The following is a 21,282-nucleotide window of genomic DNA, read 5'->3' as shown; positions in this document are numbered from 1 at the left end:
GTTACCCCTAAACCATTCAGTGCCTCCCTAATTCTCTTCCTAGGATGCTTCTGCTTGCTCACTTGCTCTGCCTCCAGAAGAATGCAGGCACAACCACGGGGGGCACTGAGATCACCAAGTGGGAGACCCAGGCTTGCTACAGAAGCTATAGAAAGTGTCCATGTTTTGCCCATAGATCTGTACAGAAATTCTCTTGGTTGTGCAGTGAGGGTTCTGTCCTTACAGCTCTGCCAGGGACTGTGTTTGGTTTCTTTGGTTCTTTCCTCTTGCCTAGATTTGGGTTAAGACATCAATGAACCTAATTTTAAAAAAATAAGCTGTAATCCCAGAGAAGTGAAAAGTATTTTCCAAAGAAGTTGATGCCAAAGCAGATCAGCTGCTTCTAGATGGCATTTGTTGTCTTTTAAGCAAGGCAGACACCCTGGTTCAAGAGCAGCACGGCAGCCACACCCAGGCCACTCAGTCCTTTTGCACACAAGCATCAATGTGATGGATGGCAAAATGGCATTTATTGCTGGAGAATTTGACATTTTATAACCTAGGTCCACTGTGTTACTCCCATCTGCTTTCATCACAGCTAGGTGCTATTGGCTAATTGCAGGGGTCATTACCATACTAAAGAGGAGGGGGGGGTTACTATCTTTCCGTTACATCCCGATATCTTCCGAGCTGCCAGGCCCTGCTTCTACAGGCATTAGATAAATTAAGTGAATAAAAAGAGTGGTCTTAAGGTTCTGTAGATCCTTTGGGTGAGGCTGTGATGGATTTAGGAACATTTACAAAACATGTACATCTGTGTTTCTGTTCAGGGATGTGCTAAAACATGCATTGATGTGGGGATAGGATTTGCCAGGGCAGCCCTGCTGATAATGAGTGACAGGAAGGGAAAAAGTAAATCTAGTTTTAAAAAACAGTCTCCTCCAAATCCTGCCTTTCTTGTTTTGGTGGATGGTATGGATACCATGACAGGGCTTCAGATTCCTGTTAGGTGAAGGAAGCCTTCTATGGAGAGCCTCATGCAGGTAAGAGTGGGAAGGGTGACAGGGTTTGCAGAGCTCTGCTGCCTTCAGCTTTAGCCAGAGCGCATGGCAATGGAACCTTCTTAGTCACATCCTGCTTTTGTGCTAGCCAAGAGTCACTGCTGTCCTCATGTCCACCTCAGTGTCTGCCACTGTTTGGGAGAAGAGCCAAAGCCCCCAGGTCCTGTGCAGAGAGCTCCGACCTGCCTTTATGGGAATGAGCTGGACATGCTCCTCCACTTCTGCCCAATAAAACTCCTCACGAAAAGGGCTTCCCTTGTGTGTAATGGGGAGTTCTTTGTGCCTGAGTCAGTCTGTTTTTGACTCTTCATAAATTATAAACTTGTACACATTGTTGCTATACAAAGTCAAAATATGCACTGCACCCTATCTGGATTTTGGACATTTCTCTATTTCTGACCCACCTATTGGTAAGTTGGGTTTGCTGGATTTCATGAGTCTTCCACAGGAAATGTCACCATCTGTTACTTCCTGTTGGGTGTTACCATAGAAGAAACAAGTTTACCTACTGAGTCAGCTTGGGACAGAGAAAGGGGAACAAGAGACTCACTCTTGCTAAAAGGGCTGTGTTTACCACAGCTCGGAAATCTCACTGTTAAATTACAAATATCCAGGCAGAAGGACAGCTGCTGTGAGCATTCCAATGGGAATGGTCTCATTCCTTTCCAGCTCTCCTTGTACCAGTTTTGGGATAAACCTGACCAAGCAGTGCATCAATTCAGATGATTAAATGAACAGAAAATTACGCCTCCAATAAGGAGAGCCCTTTGCTGCTCCATAGGGTTTCTCATCCCTCACAGGAATCAGAAAAGGCATCTAGAGGGGTGTTTTTACCTTTTTACCTTAGCATCACTTCAGCTGGTTGCATCTCCTGCTTTCCTGGAGATCAGTCTTCCATGCTTCCATGAGAAGCCCAGAGGAACCAGCGGGGCTGCTGAGGGCACACATACAGCTGGAGAACCAGAGAGCCCTAGACTCAGAGTTCTGTTTGGTCCTACCTTGGATTAAAACCCCAGTCTTTGCTGACCAGGGGCTCAGGTTTCTCCATCAGCAGTACTCTGAACACCTCCCCAGCCTCCCTCCCACTGCTGGAGTTACCTAATTTGCTGGGGAAGTTTTGGTAAAGGCACAAGGGCTGAGTCTTGCTGACATACTTTAAGCTCTTACAAAAAACACACATCACATTGCTGGTAAATGGGGCAGAGGCAAAGTACTTCCAAAAAGGCTTAAAAACCATGTGTGGAGCAGGCAGCTTCAAACCTGTGAGTCAGCAGCAGGTCAGAATCCTGCTGTTGCCATGTGCCCCATACTCATCTTGGCCCTGGGTTCCCAGCAGTGCTCCAGAGCCTGTTATGCTTCATTTGCCCTAAAACACCCTGGACAGAAGTGATGCTGGGCTGAGCCCTGGGTATATGGTGGAGCATGGCCACTATCCCAGCAACCTCATCCATGGGCAGCTCCATGTGCCCTTAGAGAAACTCCACACTGGGACAACACGGTGGGGTCAGGAAGGACCAAGGGTTTCCCAGGCAGTACCTTGGGCTCTACTGCACCTCCTCACTTAGGCAGACAGGGGAGCCTGAGCCCAACTGTGCCTACCAGGAATTGTTTGCAGGGCACCAAGGGCTCAGCCCAGCACTCATCCTGGGCTTTTGCAACCTGAAATTTGACTTGATGAACCACCCAGCTGACAAAATCCTTGGCTTTTAATGTAAAAACTGGAAGATCAAAACCTGAGTAGGCGAAGAGTGGCTGCCTGAGAGGAGCAAGGATGAATCCCATGGAAACCTGCTGCGTCAGAGGCAGTCTCTGCTCCACTTCCCCATGCAGGGCTGATGATGCGAGTGAGGCCACTTCCTGCCAGGTTTGTGACAGGGGCGGGGGCAAGGCAGAAGTACAGGCAGAAGGGAGCCAGAGAGGCCGAGCTGCGCCACAAGGAAAGACAGGGAGAGGGGTGAGACCCACGACACGGGGATCCCACTTCCCACTCCCACCACGCCATGTCCCTGGTGGAGACGATCCGGCTGTGGCAAGAGGGGGTGTGTGCGGCAGACAGGAAGGAGTGGAGTGCTGCCCTGGATGCCTTCATGGCCGTCCAGAACCCCCCTGCCAAAATCTGCTTTAACATCGGCTGCATCCAGCTGGTCTTGGGAAAGCTGGCGGAGGCGGAGGAGGTAAGGGTATAGGCCCTAGGGCCACTCATCCTCTCACCTCTGGGACTTGCCCAGATACTTGAACATGGTAGGGAAGGAAGGAATTGAAAGGATCATGGTCTAAGGGATGGATTCAGGGCCTTTTAAAGTTGTGAGGAAGGTGGGACAGCCTAGGCTGCCAAACCTATTCTGTCAGTGAATCAGGTGAGGCAGCAGCAGTGATACACGGCTCATTGTTAACTCTCTCTGCGAGGTGACCATGCTGGCAGATGGCTCCAGCTCAAAAAAAACCAGGAGCCTGGTACAGGCTCTCCCCAATGCAATGCCCAGTGCTGCAGGGAGACACAGCCCACAGAGCCCAGCTCAGACCACTCGGCTGAGGCAGGACAGGTGCAACTGCTCTACACCCTGTTTTTTTTAAGGTGACCCCTTTTTTTACTCCCCTTTTGCCCCACTTGTACCTCTGCAGGTGTTCACCCGGAGCATCAGCTGTGACAAGCACCTGGCAGTGGCTTATTTCCAGCGGGGGACTGTGTTTTACCGGAGGCAAAAGTGAGTGGAAGGGTTTAAAGTTTCATTTTTGCTACTTACAGAGATGCCAGCCTTCATCTGAGGTGGCCCCAGGCAGGTTGGTGCCCCAGAGCCCAGACTGAAACCCCTCGAGATCAAACAGACTTCTACTCTTCAGCACTGCAGTCCTGGGACTAACATGAGCCTCAGAACCTCTCTCCTCCCCTGGGGTGTCTGAACCACTGCAAGAATAGAGGGGAGACCCAACTGAACTCACCAAGTGCAAGTACAGGCTTAGAGCCAGGCAGGTTGCCACAAGCTAGTGACATCTTCATCCTCTGCTCCGCAGCCACAGAAAGGCCATTGAGGATTTCAAGGAGGCGCTGGCCCAGCTGCGAGGCAACCAACTCATTGACTACAAGATCCTGGGGCTGCGCTACCAGCTCTTTGCCTGCGAGGTGAGACACGCCTGGCCACTTGTTCTGATGCCAAAGGTCTGTTCCCTAGCATGAGAAATCTAAAGAGGAGACAGCCAGCTCCTCTGTACCTTGCAAAAACTAAGCAAGTGGGTGCAGTGCCACTGCCCCACTGTCCTTTCCTTTCCTGCCATCTTGGCAGCAGTCCAGCTGCTCCAAGAGCTCTTTCCTTTGCTCCCATCCCTCCAGCAGATTCTCTGCAACATCGCACTGGTGTATGCCACAATGGAGAACTGGGAGAAGGCTGAGGAGCACCTGACCCTGGCCATAAGCATGAAAAGCGAGCCCCAGCACAACAAGATAGACAGGGCAATGGAAGCTGTCCTGGTATGGAGGAGAAGGTCTCAGCCCCACAGAGAGGGAGGGAAATCCCACTGGCAACACATCCACCTTTTAGCAGGATTAAAATGCAATAGATATTGTAGTGGGAGACACAAGTCCATGGGAAGAGCTTTGGGTCACTGGGGAGGCAGGGATGGGAAGACAGGATTCAATGGACTATACCATGGACAGCTGGGATTGGGCTGTCATGGTGGTGATCTGGCTTTATGGAGCAACCCCAAGCCCAGAGCAGAAGGGACATTCTTCGGTCCCTGCTCTCACCTCCAAAGTCTCCATGACTTCTCTGTGCTACAGAAGCAGAAGCTGTATGAGCTGGTGGCTATTCCTGCAGGGAAGCTGTTCAGGCCAAATGAGAAGCAAGTGGCTCAGTTAGAGAAGAAGGACTACCTGGGAAAGGCAATGGTAAGAAAAATCTATGCTATTTATTCAGGCCAAGCCTGTGGGCTGAGAAGAGCTTTGACTGCCTTCTCATCACCCCTCTGAGCTGCTGTCTGCTGCCTGGTAGGCAGCCAGAGACAGGGAGCTGGTCTCTGCCTCAGGGAGAGGGGAAGACATGAAGAGAGGGATGGCACACAGGGATTTCATGGGAAACAGGGAGTCTGCAAGAATACCAGAGCTAAAAGCATGTTCCTGCTGAGCATGGCCTATTTCTAGTTGGTCTCCTTAGTGAGATATGAGGAATAGTCAGCTGGAAAGATACCACTGGAGCTTCAACTCAAGCCAAGGAATTTTCAGGGGTGGGGGAAAGGAGCTATTTAACATTTGACACCCACAACCAACCTCCAGTTCTTCCACTGCTCTGAAAAGGGCTTTTCAGCTCAGATAAGCAAGCAAGCTTTTCTCCTGTGAGTGCAAAATCCAGTCACTGGGATACCATCCCTGGACTCAGATTCTGGGAAGCAGCACTCGTCCAGAAAAGGAACCAGGCACTGGGGAATCAGACAGTTGATAGCCAAAGCAGCTCCTTGAGTGCCAGACACATGCACAAAAACATGTATCAACTTTCTAAATTATATTTAAGGTTACCTGTAGGAGGTATGACATGACAGGTATTGAGCTGGACACTTTGGCTCCCTTCAACATTTCTCATTAAAACAGACAGGGAAACTTTTAAGGCTATAATGCCTCAAACCACAGAAACAGCCAGGCTAAGAGCAGAAAACTTACCACAGCTGAGCAGGAAGCTTTGGTGCCAGAGGCAGTCAGCCTATAGTCCAAGATGCTTAGACTAAAATCATAGCCCCTCCTGAGCTTAAAGCATCCCAAGGAGCTTGGCTTGGCCAACAGCAAAGGAGGAGGGTGGCCATCAGAGGTCTGAGAGAGGTCTACAGGCACCAAGTCACTATTTGTCCTTGGCTCTAGGTGGTGGCATCTGTAGTGGACAAGGACAATTTTTCAGGATTTGCTCCTCTACAGCCACAGGTAAGATTCTGTCAGGTAATGCTCAGTGCAAGATGACATGGGGTGACTGTCATCCACAGTGGGGAGCAAATAGCACCCTTACCTGAACTCTGTGCCACCGCTGTGGGGAGGAGGTGGGCGCTGCTTCCACAGATCAGCTGCTCCTCCAGCATCAAGAAGCTCATCCCAAACCCACCCAGAGCTGTGGCTGAGGTTAAGCTGATTCCCTGCACGGGGAAGTAATGGGCAGGGTGATGGCTCGCTACAGGGAGCTGTCTCTGACCCCCCCCAGAGAATTCGGTCTGCCTCACTTTGCACCCTCCTGCTCATTCCAGAACTACTTTGCATTTCCCATGCCATTTTCCAGATGTAGTGGCATCTTCCCATTCCTAAATGTGAAAAGAGATTTTCTAGATTTTTGGGAGGATATGGGGAAGCACAGCACAGCACCAATTGCACAAGATAAATTATAACCTTCTCAATGCAGACAGGTGTTGGCAATCTTAATCCTCTGTGAACTGAAATTAAAATCAGGAGTGAAAAGAGGATTGTGCCTCTGAAAACTGTATGTTGAAGAATGTGGAAACTGTTCCTTAGAAGCAGCAAGGACAGTGATAGCCCTCATGGCACTTAAAGCACATGCATTTGGATGAAGGAACAGTGTTGGGGTGAGGGCAGGCAGGGTAAAAGGCTGCAGAGCATTTCTGCAAAGCAAATAAAATCCTTTGGATTACTGGTATTTTCCTTTTTGTCTTCCTGTTGGCAGACCTCTGGTCCTCCACCCAGGCCCAAGACCCCAGAAATCCTCAGGTAAGTTGGATGAAAGGTGGATAACCCACACAAACACAACCCCATCCTGCAGTCTCACAGCTAGAGCATCCAGCTGGCACCCAGAACGCGGGGGAATGGGGAATGCAGGAATACAGAGGCAGAGGTCTGGATTCTCCCTACAATATAAAACAATAGCATCACCAACATTCCTGACCTATCCACTGCTCCCACACTCAGGGCCCTCAGAGGGCAGCCACACCGTGTCATGTACGAGTTCATTCCTGAGACCGCTGAGGAACTGCAGGTCCTGCCAGGAAACATTGTCTTTGTCCTGAAGAAAGAGAAGGACAATTGGGCTACAGTGATGTTCAATGGAAAGGTATACCAGGAGTGTGCTGGACAGGAGGGTCCATGGTTGAGGTTCTGTAGACGCAGAGGCTTGCTAACAGTAATTAAGTTTCTGACTGAAGTCTCTAATGTCCACCCTGGCTTAGGCCGCATGGTTAGTGAAATCCACCCAACCTGCAGAAACTAAAATTCAAGCCTCAGGAACCCTTCTGGATGCAGGGGAGGGTGAGGACACATCCAGTTGTGTCCTCCAGCAATGGGCTGCCTTCTTGCCAAGCAATCACTACTCATCTCTCCTCCCCCTGTAGAAAGGGATTGTCCCCTGCAACTTCCTCGAGCCTGTGGAGCTCCAGAATAAGCTGCATATCCAGGTGAGTAAACCCAGGAGGAAATAGTGTCCTGGGGAGAGCAGATCTCCACATATTTATCCAACACCTGCCTCCCACTAAAAACCATATATGTGACTCCCTCCCGCCCATTATGCTGGGATTGGTTCTTCTGGCTCATTGTCACCTTATTATGAGCTCAGAGATCTGCAAAATCCGTGTTGGTGGCATCCTAGTGGTGGTTGGCAATGCTGGGGATATAACGGATAGGAAAGTCACCCATCTGCGGTTCAAGATCCCAAACAGACTTAGGGAAAATAGCAGGTTGCACAAGGCAGCAGCACCACAGCCCCTCAGTAAGGGTGGGACTGACACTATTTTCTTCCCATGGCACAGGAAGAAACCCCTGTGGAAGCTGAAATCTCTGAGTCACCCACTTCCACTGTGCTGGAGAAGCCACGACGGCTGGCACCAGGTCAGTGTGGGGAGCTGAAGGGATGGGGAGTACAAGGTGACATCACCCACAGCAGATGGACATGCCGTGTCCTCACCCTTCAAGACCAGGGCTAGGGTTCATGTCCATCTCATTCCTAGCCTCATTTCTAGTCAAGAACTGGGAGACATTAGAGCAGGAGGCAGAGACAGCAACTGCAGTTCTGAGGATGGAGTAAAATAGTGTCTGTGGGGTCCCTGAGGAAAGCAAGTCCCTCTGTGCTCTTAATTAGCACAGTGACTAATGAGAAAAAGGGCCTGAAGATAGGAATGGGGCAAGAACCAGCCTGGAGTAAAGGATTCCTTACAGGCTTCTCATTCAAGCAGGACATCCATGATAGTTTCAGTGCTGCTGTGAGCTAAGTTAGGCTTGAAGGAGCTGTATGAAGGGGATTCCTGGCTGGTGTGACTCAGGGTCCCACATCCCAAGCTCATGTCCCCAGTAGAGCAGCCTCATAGGAGTCCATGGGTAGATTTGACACAGAAGAAGGCTGTGGCTCATGGAATTAAGGACAAACACCTCATGGACACAACAATCCCAGTGATCATCTTTATAGCACCAAAAGCCATCTCAGATCTATTAGGGGGACCATGTTCAACAGTGTAGCTCAGGCTCTTCCTGGAATGAGCACAGCTGTGTTCAAGCACTGCCAAAATGTAAATCGGAACCTCATGAATAGGCTTCCACAAAGCTGCATGAAATCACCCTGCCTGGAGGCCTGAGTTTAGCTTTACAGCCCCACTGAAGGACAGATATTGCCTTTGGTTTTCAGGGTGGACCTAGGGAGATCAGAAGAGAAAAGACACTAAACCCAGCAGCTACATGTTCATCTTTCTTGAATCCACCTATGAAAGACATCTCACCCCTCATGCTCCCATCCCTGAAAGAGGGAAGGCACAGAGCCAAAACCTCTGTTCAGTACTGAAGAACCCCTGTGGCAGATGCTGTATCCATTCAAGGGACCACTGCTGGCTCCAGGGTTGGTTGGTGTTGCTGGAGATCACGATGGGCTGCAGGTCTGAATGTGTGTTTAGACAATATTTATCCCATCTCACCTCCTGACCCACCTTTTTCCTCCTCCCCAGACTATGTTCCTGCAACTGTGGCGCAGCTAAAAGACACAGCAAAGGTAATGTCCTGAGAGCGCAGACTCCAATGTCCTGCTGGTCATACAAATCTGCATTTACCAGACTTAGGGCTGCTTTTTGGGAGTTCTACAGGCCCCAGGTGAACCCAGGGCTGTGACCAGAGCCATTGCATGATTCTAATTTTAGTCAACCTGAGGCACTTGAGAAGGGATAAATAGGAGAGAGCTTGACTGGAATACATATTCTCCTGGGTAGGGTCAACATATCAGAAAGTAGCATTGGGAAAGGAGATGGGAAAATAGGGCAATTCCAGCTCAAAAAAAAACCCAAAAAAACAACGAAGAATGAGGAGCTTGGAGGGTGGACACAGCTCTAATTTGATCACCCCAAAGCCACAATTTGGTACCAAGTCCCTAATCTATTACTGAGCTCTCTCCTGGGACAAGCCTAGGGCTGCCAAGCAGCCAATGTCCAAGCACAGCTTGGTAGGCACAATCTAACTCAGGCAACCAGTCCCTGCGCTTGCCAAGCTACACAAGGTGACATCTCATTTCCTGCCTGCAGGCGGCTGAACCAACTGTCTCCAGCCCCCATGTCCTCAAGGTGCATTACAAATTCACAGTTGCCCTGAGAGTCGATCGAGTCCTCTCCTACAGGGAGCTCCTGGAGCTGGTTTGCAAGAAGCTAGACCTGCAGCCTGAGCACATGGAGCTGAGGTGAGGCACTGCCAGTCCCAGTGAGCCAGGGCTGTGTTCCAGGGCTCCTCACCTGCATCCCCTGTACACCAGGTACAAGCCTGTGGAGGGCCAGGAGCTGGTGACTCTGAGTGCAGAGAATGTGAAGGCAGCCTGGAGCCAGAGCAAGGACAACTGCCTGACAGTCTGGTGCAATAGCACAGAGGTCAGTGACAGCTACAGGGAGTAGCTACCTTGTCATGCCTCCTGCCTTTGTTTTCCTTGCCACAAGCATGGGTTTGTGGCTTTCAACAGAAGTCAGTGACCTCATGAAAGGCAGAGGAGCAAAGAGTGAGTGGAGAGGAGAAGCAGAGCTCATCTCTCTTACCCTGGTACAGAGAAAGGAAACCAAGTGGTCATGTCCTCACCAGCTCGTTTCCTGCCTAGGGAGAGGGGTTTGTACCAGACAGCAAACCAGAGGAGTCACTGCAGGAGGCAACATCGGGGGAGACAGGAACAACCCATGTTGTAGCTCAGTACAGTTATGAAGCCACCCAACCTGAAGACCTGGAATTTCAGGCAGGAGACACAATCCTTGTTTTATCCAAAGGTAACTGTGCTCCTCCTGGGACAGGGGAGGGGAGGGTGATGTGGCAGCAGCAGAGCTCCTCCAGCTCTGCCTTGGGATTCCCATCCACATATCCCTTTTACACACACTTCTTCCAACATATTTTCGTCATTCCCATTTCCACCACAAACCTCCCAAACATCTAAGACAGGAGTTACACTTGGGCTGTGTTTAACTTATTGATAACAGTGGATTCTTTCAAGGAGAAAGATGGCCTCATTTTAGCTGCCATCCCCACAATGGGAGCACAGGCTCTCACTCTCATTCCTTCCACCTGGAACCTTTTTTCATCTACTTTTCTTGTTAAGGGTACAATCTTGCATTATTTGGTCAATATTAGTCCTTAGCGTTTCTATGGGAATTGAGGCTTAAATACAGACTAAATCTGTATTTAGAAGATCAATGAAGAATTACATATACAGGGCATGTTCCCCATCTCACTTGAGCCTCTGAGTGAAATCAAGACATCACAAATAAGTTTTAAAGGCAAAAAACCCTTATATTTTGTTGTATGTAGTTATGCCACTAATACGTGGTGGCTGGCAGGCTTTGGCAGCAGCACACAATCAGTCCCCCATCTAACCTTTGACAGGTTAGATTTTACACAATGCGATACTGATGACCCCCTCCACCCCAAAATCCTACCTTCCCCTTCATTGCTGAGCTAAGTATTTCCCAGTACCAAGCTGGTTCTTGCCTAATTTGGTTCCACCAGAGCAAAATTGCCAGAGCTCATAGGCTTTATTTAACCCAGGGTAGCAGAGGTTTTGGGGGGTTGTTTTAGGGTTTGTATGTGAACATGGGAAACAGCTGACAAAATACTTCAGATGTATCCTGAAGAGGACAGACGAAGGTCTCAGATAATTTCCTCACTCTCCACACTCACTTTGTTTCCACTCAAGGCAGTTTCCAAGCACCCTGGTCTCTATTTTGATCCAATTTCTAACCCAAATTTGGTGTTATTTCTTGTTACCTTACCACTTTGCTCTCTTTCTCATTCCTCCCTTTCCTCCACATTCCACTCCCTCCTGGGTGTAGCACAGCACTAAGTTTTATCAGCAGAAACATCATAAAATGGCGATCTCAGGCCTGTCTGCAGCACATTATGCTCCTGTGCATTCCTAGGATCATAAGACCTGTGTCAATTTTACGTTCCAGTAAATGAAGACTGGTTTGAAGGCAAATGCAAGGGGAGAACTGGCATCTTCCCATCTGCATTTGTTCAACAGCTCAACACTGGACACCCAGAGAAGTGATTTCAGAAGAGCTTGAAGTTGTGAAGAGAAACTACAAATTCAACTGTTGCCATTATGTAGTCTGCATATTAAACCATGCATCTGAAAATGGACTTTAAATGTTATTGCTACTTGTATTAAAAGCTTTGTTTTTTCTCTTACCTTTTGTGTTGTTCTTTTAAACAGGAACTTGTTAAGAAGTTGTTAACTTCTGTTAGGAATACATTCATTCCTAAATCCTGTGCTTGCCAAGGGACTTGTCATGTTCCCCCCACTCCTTAAAAAAGCTTTTTTACAGACATGCCAGAAGCTGGGAACAACCACAAGAGGGTGGTGCAACCTGCATTTACAGCACAGCCTGCAGATCCCAAAGGGGAAGTGAGTTCAGGAAGCCACCGACCAGAACACATTTGCTTCCTTAAAATATTAGTGCCGACCCCAAGATTTTAGAAGACACCACATAGCCTCACCCTGCTCCAACCCACAATTCAAATTCACAGGGACTTTAAAACTCCCACCAATAAAAACAGACACTTCCTTCAGCACTGGGACCCCTGCTTCAAAGCTATTCCTGATCAGTCAGAAGATACAGTAACTTTGAAAGACACAGCCTGGAATCCCAGAGCTTTACTCTAAAGATGCTAAGGGACGGCATCCCCACTCTGGATTCTATCACACAAGTCCAGAAAACCCCACTGCCCCATTAGCCTAAATATCACATTTATTTTTAAATAAACTTACTCTGGAGACAATAAACACCTATAAAATTTCAAAACCAGAACATCTCTGGAGTTTCCTATGATATACCTGAAAGCATAGAAACAGTAAACACCCTGGTAGGCAGGCAAGTTAGTGCCAGAAGGATCTGTGCCCTCCATTTGCACACTGCACACACTGTACCAGGATGAGTCTGCCAGTAGGGAGGAGCTTTGCAAGCTGCTCCCATCCTACATATTTAGTTCAGTATGTAAAACACACTACACAGGCAGCACAAAACCACAACCAAACTATCTGTACCAAGCCCAAGCCAGAATTGCTGTGATTTATTTATAATCAAGAGTCTTTATATTATATATGAAAGGTCTCTTTCAAATTAAAAAAAAAAAAAAAAAAAAAAAAAAAAAAATCAACTTCAAACATTCTTCTGGCTTCTACAGAAAAGTAATGTATTTTTAAAGGCCTGAAGCCAAGTCACACAGGAAATAAATGCTATACACAGACCTGGATGGAGAGAACATGGTTTAATTAAAGGCAAAGCTGATTTCGGCAGCTGCAGTTCTTGCACAGACAGACAGAAAACACAAAAAGCTTACAACACAAACCAGTTTCTGTTGGGAGCCCCTTCCCTTGCTCTTCCAGGTGCTGGAGGGCAGGCAGGGTCAGATGCATTCCCAAGGCCGGGTGCTTTTGCACAAGTGGAACGGTGCAGCTGGGACCTGGCACAGCTGGGAGTGAGATGGTGCTCCTGGTTAGCTCGTCTGGGGTGCAAGAGTCAGTGATGATGCAAACACGGGAATGTCACAGCTGCCTGGGTGCACAGCTTGGACACACACTGGAAGGGCTGGAAGGGACACACAGGGTGGGCTAGATTACCACCAAGTGGGAACTTCACTTTTTGGACTTGTTAAAGGAAATACAGCTTTGAAATGCAACACAGAACAGTGATGTTGCTAAGGTGGAGCTTGTAGGGAGCTTCTTGTACCCCTGAGGGCATTGTGCCTCCTCCACCTTCCCTTTTTGCATTCTCTGGGGCTGCCCAGACTCCAATGTCACTTCAGCTCCTGCATGTGCTTTGTTCTGCAGCTGAATTCTAGCCCAGAGATCCTGAATCATCACAAAAACCCCTACTGCTAAAAACAGCAAATGGACATTGAATCTGTTTCTGTAACTTCCCTGGGAAATCTAACAAAAACACTGTCCTTTTCTTTAACAAAACTTCCAGTCTTCCTTCCCCCTAATAAATAGCAAATAAAACGTCTTTTTCCTTTTCCCTTCTGCACCTTTTCATCTATGAACAGTACTGTGCTGTTTCTGTGTGTCCATGGGTGCCTTGGATTTGTTTCTGGCACTGAAAGCCTGGGGCTGCAGCTGGGACAGGTTTCTGCAGAGCTAACCTGTGCCTCACAGGGCGTGCGGATGCCCCATGCTATCTGGGCTGTCAGATTCACCCAGCCCTGCTGGACCCCTGATTATTTTCTGCCATGGTAATGAAACTATAAGCGTTCAGTGAAGATGGGAGGATGGAAAGAGAAAAAACAACACCAAAACAAACAAACAAACAAAAAACAACACAGAAAAAACAAACAAAAATCCAAACAAACAAACAAACAAAAAAAAACCCCACAACAACAAAAACAAAAAAAAAAACCCCAAAAAACCAAAAACAAAACAAAACACTGAAAGCTTTCTACCTACCTATTAAAATGAGTCAGGCTGTGAATGCACAGACTAGCCTGCCCTTTGTGAGGCTAGCCACTATGCTACAGTAAAATGTACAGGAATCACACATTAATTTAAAACCCCATAGCAGTTAACTCGCTTTTCAGCAGAGTGCTGCAATGCCCCATGTCACCCCTTATAGCTCAAACACCTACTGAGAGAAGGGCATTTCATGCTGGAGTCTCAAACCCACTCAAAGCCTCTGGGTGAAGCAATGCCAAGTGCCAGACTCTTTCATGAAACTCCTTGCTAGTCCAGGACACAGAGCCCCACCTCGTCACCAGCCACTGTGACCGGAGCAGCAACTGGGGCTTTCATTGCTACACACTGACTATGAAGCACATGTGTGTACAGAATTCAGTGTGATCTTACTACTGAGATAGTAATAAAGATGTTTAGGAGTAATTTCAACTACATTCTCAGTCAGCAAAGCAATCATTAATGGATTCCTATTGTATCTCCCCAAAGAGAGAAAAAGGATTGAGAAGTTCTCATTGGCTTCTCCCATCTGCCCTTTGCTCTCAGCTTTTACTTCCCATGTGGCTGGGGACATGCACAATGGAGAAGGTGAGAGGCGGTGATATTGGGTTACTGAGTGAGCCAAACAGCAGTTCCTCTCTCCCTCCGAAGGGCCCGGGGGATGGGAGAATTCCTGATGTTGTTTGCTTGCACTGCAGATGTTTTGTGCACACTCAGTGGGTTGGTGGAGCACTTACGCCCTCCTGACAGCAAGGAACAGAAGAGAGGGCTGCCACCTGCACAGGACTGTGTGTGCCAGTCCCACAGACCCAACATGCCATGGTTTATGGAGCCGTCGTTGTAAAGGTTGTCTCCTCTGCCTCAATGCGGCTGATTCATGGCGCCTTGTCCACGCTGCTGCTTCTGCTTCTGCTGCATCAACAGCTGCTCCAGGGCCGAGGGGCCAGGGTGCATCATGGAACTGGACCAGATGGACTAAAAACAAACAGTCAACACTAGTACCTCCTTGCATTACATAGCCCCTCTGCCAGATGGGAAAGCAGACACCATGTTCTATATTATCCCTCTTTATCAGTCATACCTGGCTTATCAAAAACTTAACCAGGCTTCAGAGAAGACCTTCTAAAAAGAGGCTTTTTAGAGAGAGGCTTTTTTTCCTTCTAAAAAGAACTTTATCCTCCCCCAGAACCCTCATCAAAAATTCATCCCACATTAACTATTACTAATTTTAGACTAGTCTAAATGTTAGAAAAAAGCTAATGTTAGAATTTCTTTCAATTCTGCCAGCCTGGGCTTGTTCTACAAAATCTCAAATGGACATCTTCCTGCATTGCTGATACCTCCCACAATGCCTGTGTAAGTGAATTTCCAGGAAAAACTTTGGGCATTGGGCAGTGAACTCTGATGCTTCCAACAGGCTAATGCCCATCACTTGATTGTCCAGCCTGCAGACCTGTCCCTGAGCACAGCCCCAACCAAACCCACCTTCAGGCTCTCCATAAGCACAGCTGAGGAGTCCTCCATGGTGGGAGGGCCTTGGACTGCCCAGGTACCACTGGGAGCACTGGACTGGTGCCAGCTGCTCTCCGAAGAGGATGACGTTGTTGGGAGATAGTCCAGACCAAACCCTCCCATTGCTAAAATGGCAGAAAGGCAAGTTGAAAGTGACATGGCAAAAACAGTGCAAAACAAACATCATCAGATGATGGTGTCTGACAGCTCCGTGCTAACCTGGAACCCAGCACTTGCCTGGCTTATCCGTTTTCCAGCGGTCTGTGACTCTCCGGTCTCTGTTATCTGGAGTCCCAATGGGTCCGAAGTTGGAGAAAGGAACAGAATTGTGGTTATGCGTTGGAGGGGAGCTTGGCAAGCTGCTGGGGTTGGAGGAGTGAGGAGACTGGCTGGCTGGTGTTGAATGATCTAGAGATTACAAGGGAAGAGGAAAAATGGTCAGCAGAGACAGCAGGAGCGTCCCAGTTTTGCATTTCTTAGCGCTGCTACAAATTCTGCTATCACCCAGTTTGCTATAATGCTGAAAGTCAGTTTTTATTCCCTCCATTACATAAGTGTAATGCAAATTCCTAAATTCTGAGTGAAAAATTTACAAGAACAGAATAACTGTGTTTAATGCTTACCAGAAAAACAAAACCCAGGAAACTTCATGAGGACTGACTAGGCAAAGCCAGTTTCCCCAATGTCTCTTGAAGAACTTGTCTCAAACTAAAAGAGTAACTATCCCCAAGCTTGACAAACCAATAGAAAAATTAGATTAGACCTTGAGGAGTTTGCAAGTTTACAACTTCAACTCCCAAGTCTGAGAATGTTCTACACTTATATGAGTCTTAAAAATTCAGACCAGAACCCAATAGTGAGCAAAAGAGGAGAGGGAGCATGAAGCAGGCAGAAGGGAACAAATGAAGAGGTGAAGGGAGAGGGAGTTGAAGCCATGTGAGCCAAAAAATCCTGCTAGAATAAAAGCACTTTGCAACTCCCTCCATTTCACCCACAACAGCTTTTCCTGGTTGGTTGCTAAAGTCCCACCAAACATCTCATCCAGTGCATGTGTTATTTAAAACCCACTAATTTCTTAGATTCAACTAATTCCTCTCACACTCTTCTGGATTTTTAGTGAGAATAAAATTATGACATAATAGTTATGGTTTATGCCTTTAATACAATTACTAACAAAGAAGCTGGTTTGTTTTATGTGCTTCTTAACAGTACAAAACGAATGCAACAAAACCCACTATTGTTGCATTTTCCTCCACTCTTCCCTCAGACAGTTTCTTCTTCAAATATCTGCATTATGAAATCTAGTTCCTCCTGCTTTTTCCAAAAAAAGCAACACAAAGTATATGGATATCTGAGTTAAAGCACTAGTTCCAAATGGCTGTCAGGAAACAGAGTTAAAGAGATTTCAGGATTTATCACCTTCTACAGCATTTATCCTGCTCAGTTACTTAAACTAAAATCTCACTTTTGACACTATATTAATTACACAATCCCCTTGTATTTCTGAAGACACAAAGTAAAACAGTAACCTTCAGAGACCTTGTCAAGGAAGTTTGGGGTTTTTTTTTAATTTCCAGTTACCCATAACTTGCAATTGGTTTAGAACTAACTCAAATCCTCTTAAATTGCTAGACGCAAGAAATGCCGTACCGGGATTACCTGAGCTGGCTGGAAGGGATGGAGACCATGGAGTCCCTTCGAAGAGAGAATACAGTGAAGTCTCCTGATGCGCAGCTGAAGGGGTGACTTCTGTTTTTGTGCTGGTATTCATATTTTTTCCATATACCTCATTAAACATGCTGTTGTTCGGATATCTTTCCTGAAAAAAAGCAAAAAATGTAAGAGCTTATGTGTTATACTTATTTCAAACACTGAGACTGTACAAAAAATATGAAAAAATTATAGTTCAAAATATTTCCTAATTTCTTTTTCACTTCCCAGCCCCATCTTCTTTGACCATTTAATATTAAATCCATCACAGTCTGAATCAGGACAGATTTCTCCTGGCTGGATTGCAAAGTCTTCACAAAATCTTCAGATTCCCAGTACTCAGAAAAGTTGTATCAAGACCCTGCTCAATTCTCTGGAAGAGAACAGATAATTAATTGCTCTGGAAATAAAAACCTACACACTACAGCACCCTGAGATGCACCTATTCAGTCAATTTCATGACTTCACTGTGAGCAAAGGGTTCATGAACTCCGCAAGATTCAAGAGTACATCTGCAGAGATATAGTTAAGATGAATTTGGGAAGAAAACCGATAAAGGCAAAGATTAAGCTTGATACAGAGTGAAATCACATATCCATGTTGATTTCTTTCAGGTTTCCCACAAGCTGAAGCAGCAAAAGGTGTTGGACTCTGGTTGTCACTCACCTGATTTAGAGAAAAGCCACTGAGGGACAGGAAAGATGATGACTGAGACATCAATTCTGATGGTTTTTCCAGCAGGGACTTCTTCAGAAACCAAAAAGGGGAAAAGCGCAGTTAGTGTAGGGACCAGGGGGAAAGTGTGTAATCAGAAACTGCCAAAGTGCTTTTGGTCACATTTACAATGTGTTTCGAATTTGCTCCAGCACCTTGGAGGACTGGGGAGGCGAGCTAACAAGTGCAAAAAAATCAGTAGTTTTCCTACTACCTGTAATTAATAATATATCAATCAACAAACATGACAGCTGAGAGACTCAGACAAACTCCAGTGCTAGAACAGGTTTTCAAATGCAAAGTCTAATACTCTGATACATCTAAAGGGGAGACTCCTGCCAAAAATACCTTATGGTTGTGTAAAACCTTGTACAAGTGAGAAAGCTTTGTACAAGTGAGACAGGATCCCTCCCAGTGACATGAGGACTCCTTCAGACAAGATTAGACTCTTGTATGTGGCTATGGACAGAGTATTTTTTCAGTTCTGTGAACATCTCTGCTGTAGGGACATACTTAGTAAGAGCAGCTAAGTACTTTTTAAATTAAGTGTAGTAGCCCAAGTGTCATTTAGCACTCCCTCATTTCCATTACAAATTACTTGTAGAGAAGAAGGAAAAAACCCAACCCAAATGTCTAAAAGAAAGGTTCCAAAACTCCTCCTGACTTTTTATTTCCATGTAAAGATATTATGGACCATGACCTTTTTTCCATCATCATGCCACCTCCTTCTCACACAGTTGTTATTTCCAGCATATTTCTTGTCTTTCTGTTTGATTCTTACTATGATTAAGGAGTGAAAAACAGTGTCTCTGAAAAGAGCCTATTCAGAGAAGAAATAGCTAAGTTATCACTGACAGAAACAAACAAAAAAAAAAATTACCAAGCTTGGCTGGTAGATGATGAACATCACCAAATCCAGGATCTGGATCACCAAGCCACGGAATTAGTAAAACCACAAGTAAAAACGCGTGTGAACCAAAATAAAAGTTGTAGTCTTGTTACAAATAAACCCCCTCTTGCACTGTCACCAGCTTAGCATGTCAGATGTTTTTAAATTTATTATTCAAACCACAAAAATTAGAACTAGCATCCCTCTGTCTTTAACACAGCCACAGTACCTGGAATAAGTTTACAGGATGAAAATAAAAATAAGACAAACAGCCTAATTTTCTTAGCAAGTGGTCCCTAGCTTGTTAAATTTTTCAAAGTGACAGCTCATTACTTTGAAAGCACATTTTTAAAGACAGACAAAATTCCCACTCTGAATATCCACACAGCTTGCACAGCAAAGGATTTCCTTCATTTGTCAGCAGACACAACAGTAGGAGCTTCAAAGGAAGCTGCTAAAGCCGCAGCTATTAGTTTCTTAGCAAAGTTATCTAATGAGACAGAAATGAGTGTCTGTTTTCCAACTGGCTCCTTGGGATGGCAGGTAAAATAATTGAGGAAGATATGGAACCAGAGATTTTGAGTAGTCACAAATAATTCTTTGTAACAGCTACTTATCTGAATAAGTATGATTTAATGAACATAGCAGAAAGGCATGCTGCACTTTCAGAGGTGATTAAATAATTGAACGGCTCTGAGACCTCCCCCAAGCTAGTGAACTAGGAAGGTTTTAATACAAAAAAATGTAGGAAAAGAAATCCCTCTGTGAAAAATGACTGCGTTTCTATAAAGAGAGTTATTGTGTATTTATCCAGTTAATTTCTTCCAAATCCATCTTTCTCCTTTTGCAATCTTTTCTGCATTGAATAGGTCAGCATCCCCCTGCCTCTATGGAATTTTTATAAGCAGATTATAATCATAGAATCGTATCACAGAAGTGCAGGCTTAGGTTGGAAGGGACCTTAAAACTCATCTCATTCCACCCCACTGCCCAGGGATACCTTCCACTATCCCAGGTTGCTCCAAGCCCCATCCAACCTAGCATTGGACATTTCCAGGGATGGTGCAACCACAGCTTCTCCCCATCCTCACAGGGAAGAACTTCTTCCTAGTATCTCATCGAAACCTATTCTCTGTCAGTTTGAAGCCATTCCCCCTTATCTTGTCACTACACCCTTGTTATGATGGCTCTCCACAGCCCCATCAGTGCCCTCCCTGCCCTTTATTACTAAATCCATCCAGCTGCGGAAGAGCAAGTGCAGTTAATGATGTATCATGATGTAGTCCTGTGGACTGTACTTACAAAAACCCCAGTTATTCTGATTTCTGAACAAATTAGCAGGATCCAGCCGAAAAGCTGTAGTTTTCACCCTAGCTCTAAGGTGAGGCAGGGAAGTGGACAGGAGGGATGGGGGAGAGAAAGGAATTTCATATTTCTTATAATTTCACAGAAGAAAGAGATGCCAGTTAAGAGCGAGAAGCAGCAGTATTACATCAAATACATACAAAGAGGCTTCGTCCAGGAAGAGAGGCGAGAGGCCCCAGCAGAGCTGGGTAAAGATCAGGAGGATTAGAGAAAATCAGCTCTTCCTCCTCCTCCAAGGCAGCCAGACTCTTTAACAGGTCCGGAGGAAGCAGAGGGGAGCTCTTGGGGTCCTAGTGACAGAAATGAGCACAGTGAGACAACAGAAGGCAGAAAGAACACCCAGCGCAGGAGAGAGAACAGCAAGAGGAGGGCAGAAGGCAGCATGCAGAGGGCGAGGTGAGAATGGTGCTGAGGCACAGACTGAGAGAACTTGGAGCAGAAACAACCAGTAGCCACGCGGCCAAATGCACATGGGGAGAGGATCACGCACCAAAGTGACAGCAGGGAGCTTTAATTAGCAGAGCATATGCTTCCCTTTGCTTCCATGCTACATACTAAACCTATTACCATGTGCAAGGACAACAAACAAAATCTTATAATCATTCTTCTACAGCTGACCTGTGAGTAATTTAGGTTTCAAGTAGAATTATGTTACATCTTGTTATTTTCTCTGCTTGTCAAGTTTAAATCCCATGAAATTTCTTTCCACTGGTGACAGCTGCTGACCAGCACACAGCTAACCAGCCCCCTGGGCCAGTAAAATCTGCTCAGTGCTGGTCACTGGACATATTTACTTTTTTGAAGGATGCTTAAAGCACAAGCATCACAGGCATAGCTTCTCTCTGTAGCACAATGTGCTGGCACCTTGGCAAGCTTTCCTTTTTAGGAATAAGAACAAGGCTTTGACCCTCTCTCCATCTAAAAAACACAACCTGACATCAGGGTAGGAGCAGACTCCTGTACACTGTCTGGCTTTTCTCTCGGAAGGATGAGCCAAGTGCTATCAGCTGACCTTCTCCATGTCCTGAGTGCATTTACAGAGGCACACCCAACCAGGTTTAAAAGGCCTTTGTTTAAGCCTTCTTATAAACATCACCAAAAGCACTCACAGACTCCAGGGCTGTTAATAAGTAACAGATTGGTGGGTTTATAAACAGCAACATGAAGCACAAGTACATAAACAGAAGTA

General features: G+C 46.3%; 2 protein-coding genes across 10 annotated transcripts in view; one reads left to right on the top strand and one right to left on the bottom strand.

The window, feature by feature from the left end:
• The first annotated feature begins 97 nt into the window (after positions 1-97).
• NCF2 (neutrophil cytosolic factor 2) lies at positions 98-12,491 on the top strand. 3 transcript variants are annotated; one of them, XM_058843342.1, is made up of 15 exons: positions 98-3,214; positions 3,663-3,745; positions 4,053-4,161; positions 4,372-4,506; positions 4,816-4,923; positions 5,884-5,943; positions 6,689-6,732; positions 6,931-7,072; positions 7,350-7,412; positions 7,764-7,842; positions 8,946-8,989; positions 9,513-9,664; positions 9,737-9,848; positions 10,070-10,232; positions 11,409-12,491. In XM_058843342.1, the coding sequence occupies exons 1-15, from the start codon at positions 3,041-3,043 to the stop codon at positions 11,504-11,506; spliced, it is 1,566 nt and encodes a 521-aa protein (XP_058699325.1). In that variant the 5' UTR covers positions 98-3,040; the 3' UTR covers positions 11,507-12,491. The 3 variants fall into 3 exon arrangements, with proteins under 3 accessions (XP_058699325.1, XP_058699324.1, XP_058699326.1); XM_058843341.1 differs by having other exon boundaries at positions 4,369-4,506; XM_058843343.1 differs by lacking the exon at positions 4,372-4,506.
• A 216-nt stretch (positions 12,492-12,707) lies between these two features.
• Positions 12,708-21,282, bottom strand: part of SMG7 (SMG7 nonsense mediated mRNA decay factor) — a 53,097-nt gene continuing 44,522 nt past the window's right edge. For 4 of the 7 annotated variants that reach the window (XM_058843333.1, XM_058843337.1, XM_058843336.1 and 1 more), the window contains 6 exons: positions 20,234-20,383; positions 17,792-17,872; positions 17,075-17,234; positions 15,653-15,823; positions 15,389-15,540; positions 12,708-14,878 (listed from right to left, as the gene is read on the bottom strand). In XM_058843333.1, coding sequence (XP_058699316.1) covers positions 14,765-14,878; positions 15,389-15,540; positions 15,653-15,823; positions 17,075-17,234; positions 17,792-17,872; positions 20,234-20,383 — 828 coding nt within the window. In that variant the 3' untranslated portion in view covers positions 12,708-14,764. The remainder of the gene's footprint in view (positions 14,879-15,388; positions 15,541-15,652; positions 15,824-17,074; positions 17,235-17,791; positions 17,873-20,233; positions 20,384-21,282) is intronic. The other 3 variants (XM_058843335.1, XM_058843339.1, XM_058843340.1) reach the window with 3 other exon arrangements.

The sequence above is a fragment of the Poecile atricapillus genome, chromosome 7, assembly GCF_030490865.1.
Source record: "Poecile atricapillus isolate bPoeAtr1 chromosome 7, bPoeAtr1.hap1, whole genome shotgun sequence".
Classification (NCBI taxonomy): Eukaryota; Metazoa; Chordata; class Aves; order Passeriformes; family Paridae; genus Poecile; species Poecile atricapillus.
This window is presented reverse-complemented; position numbering and strand designations above follow the sequence as displayed.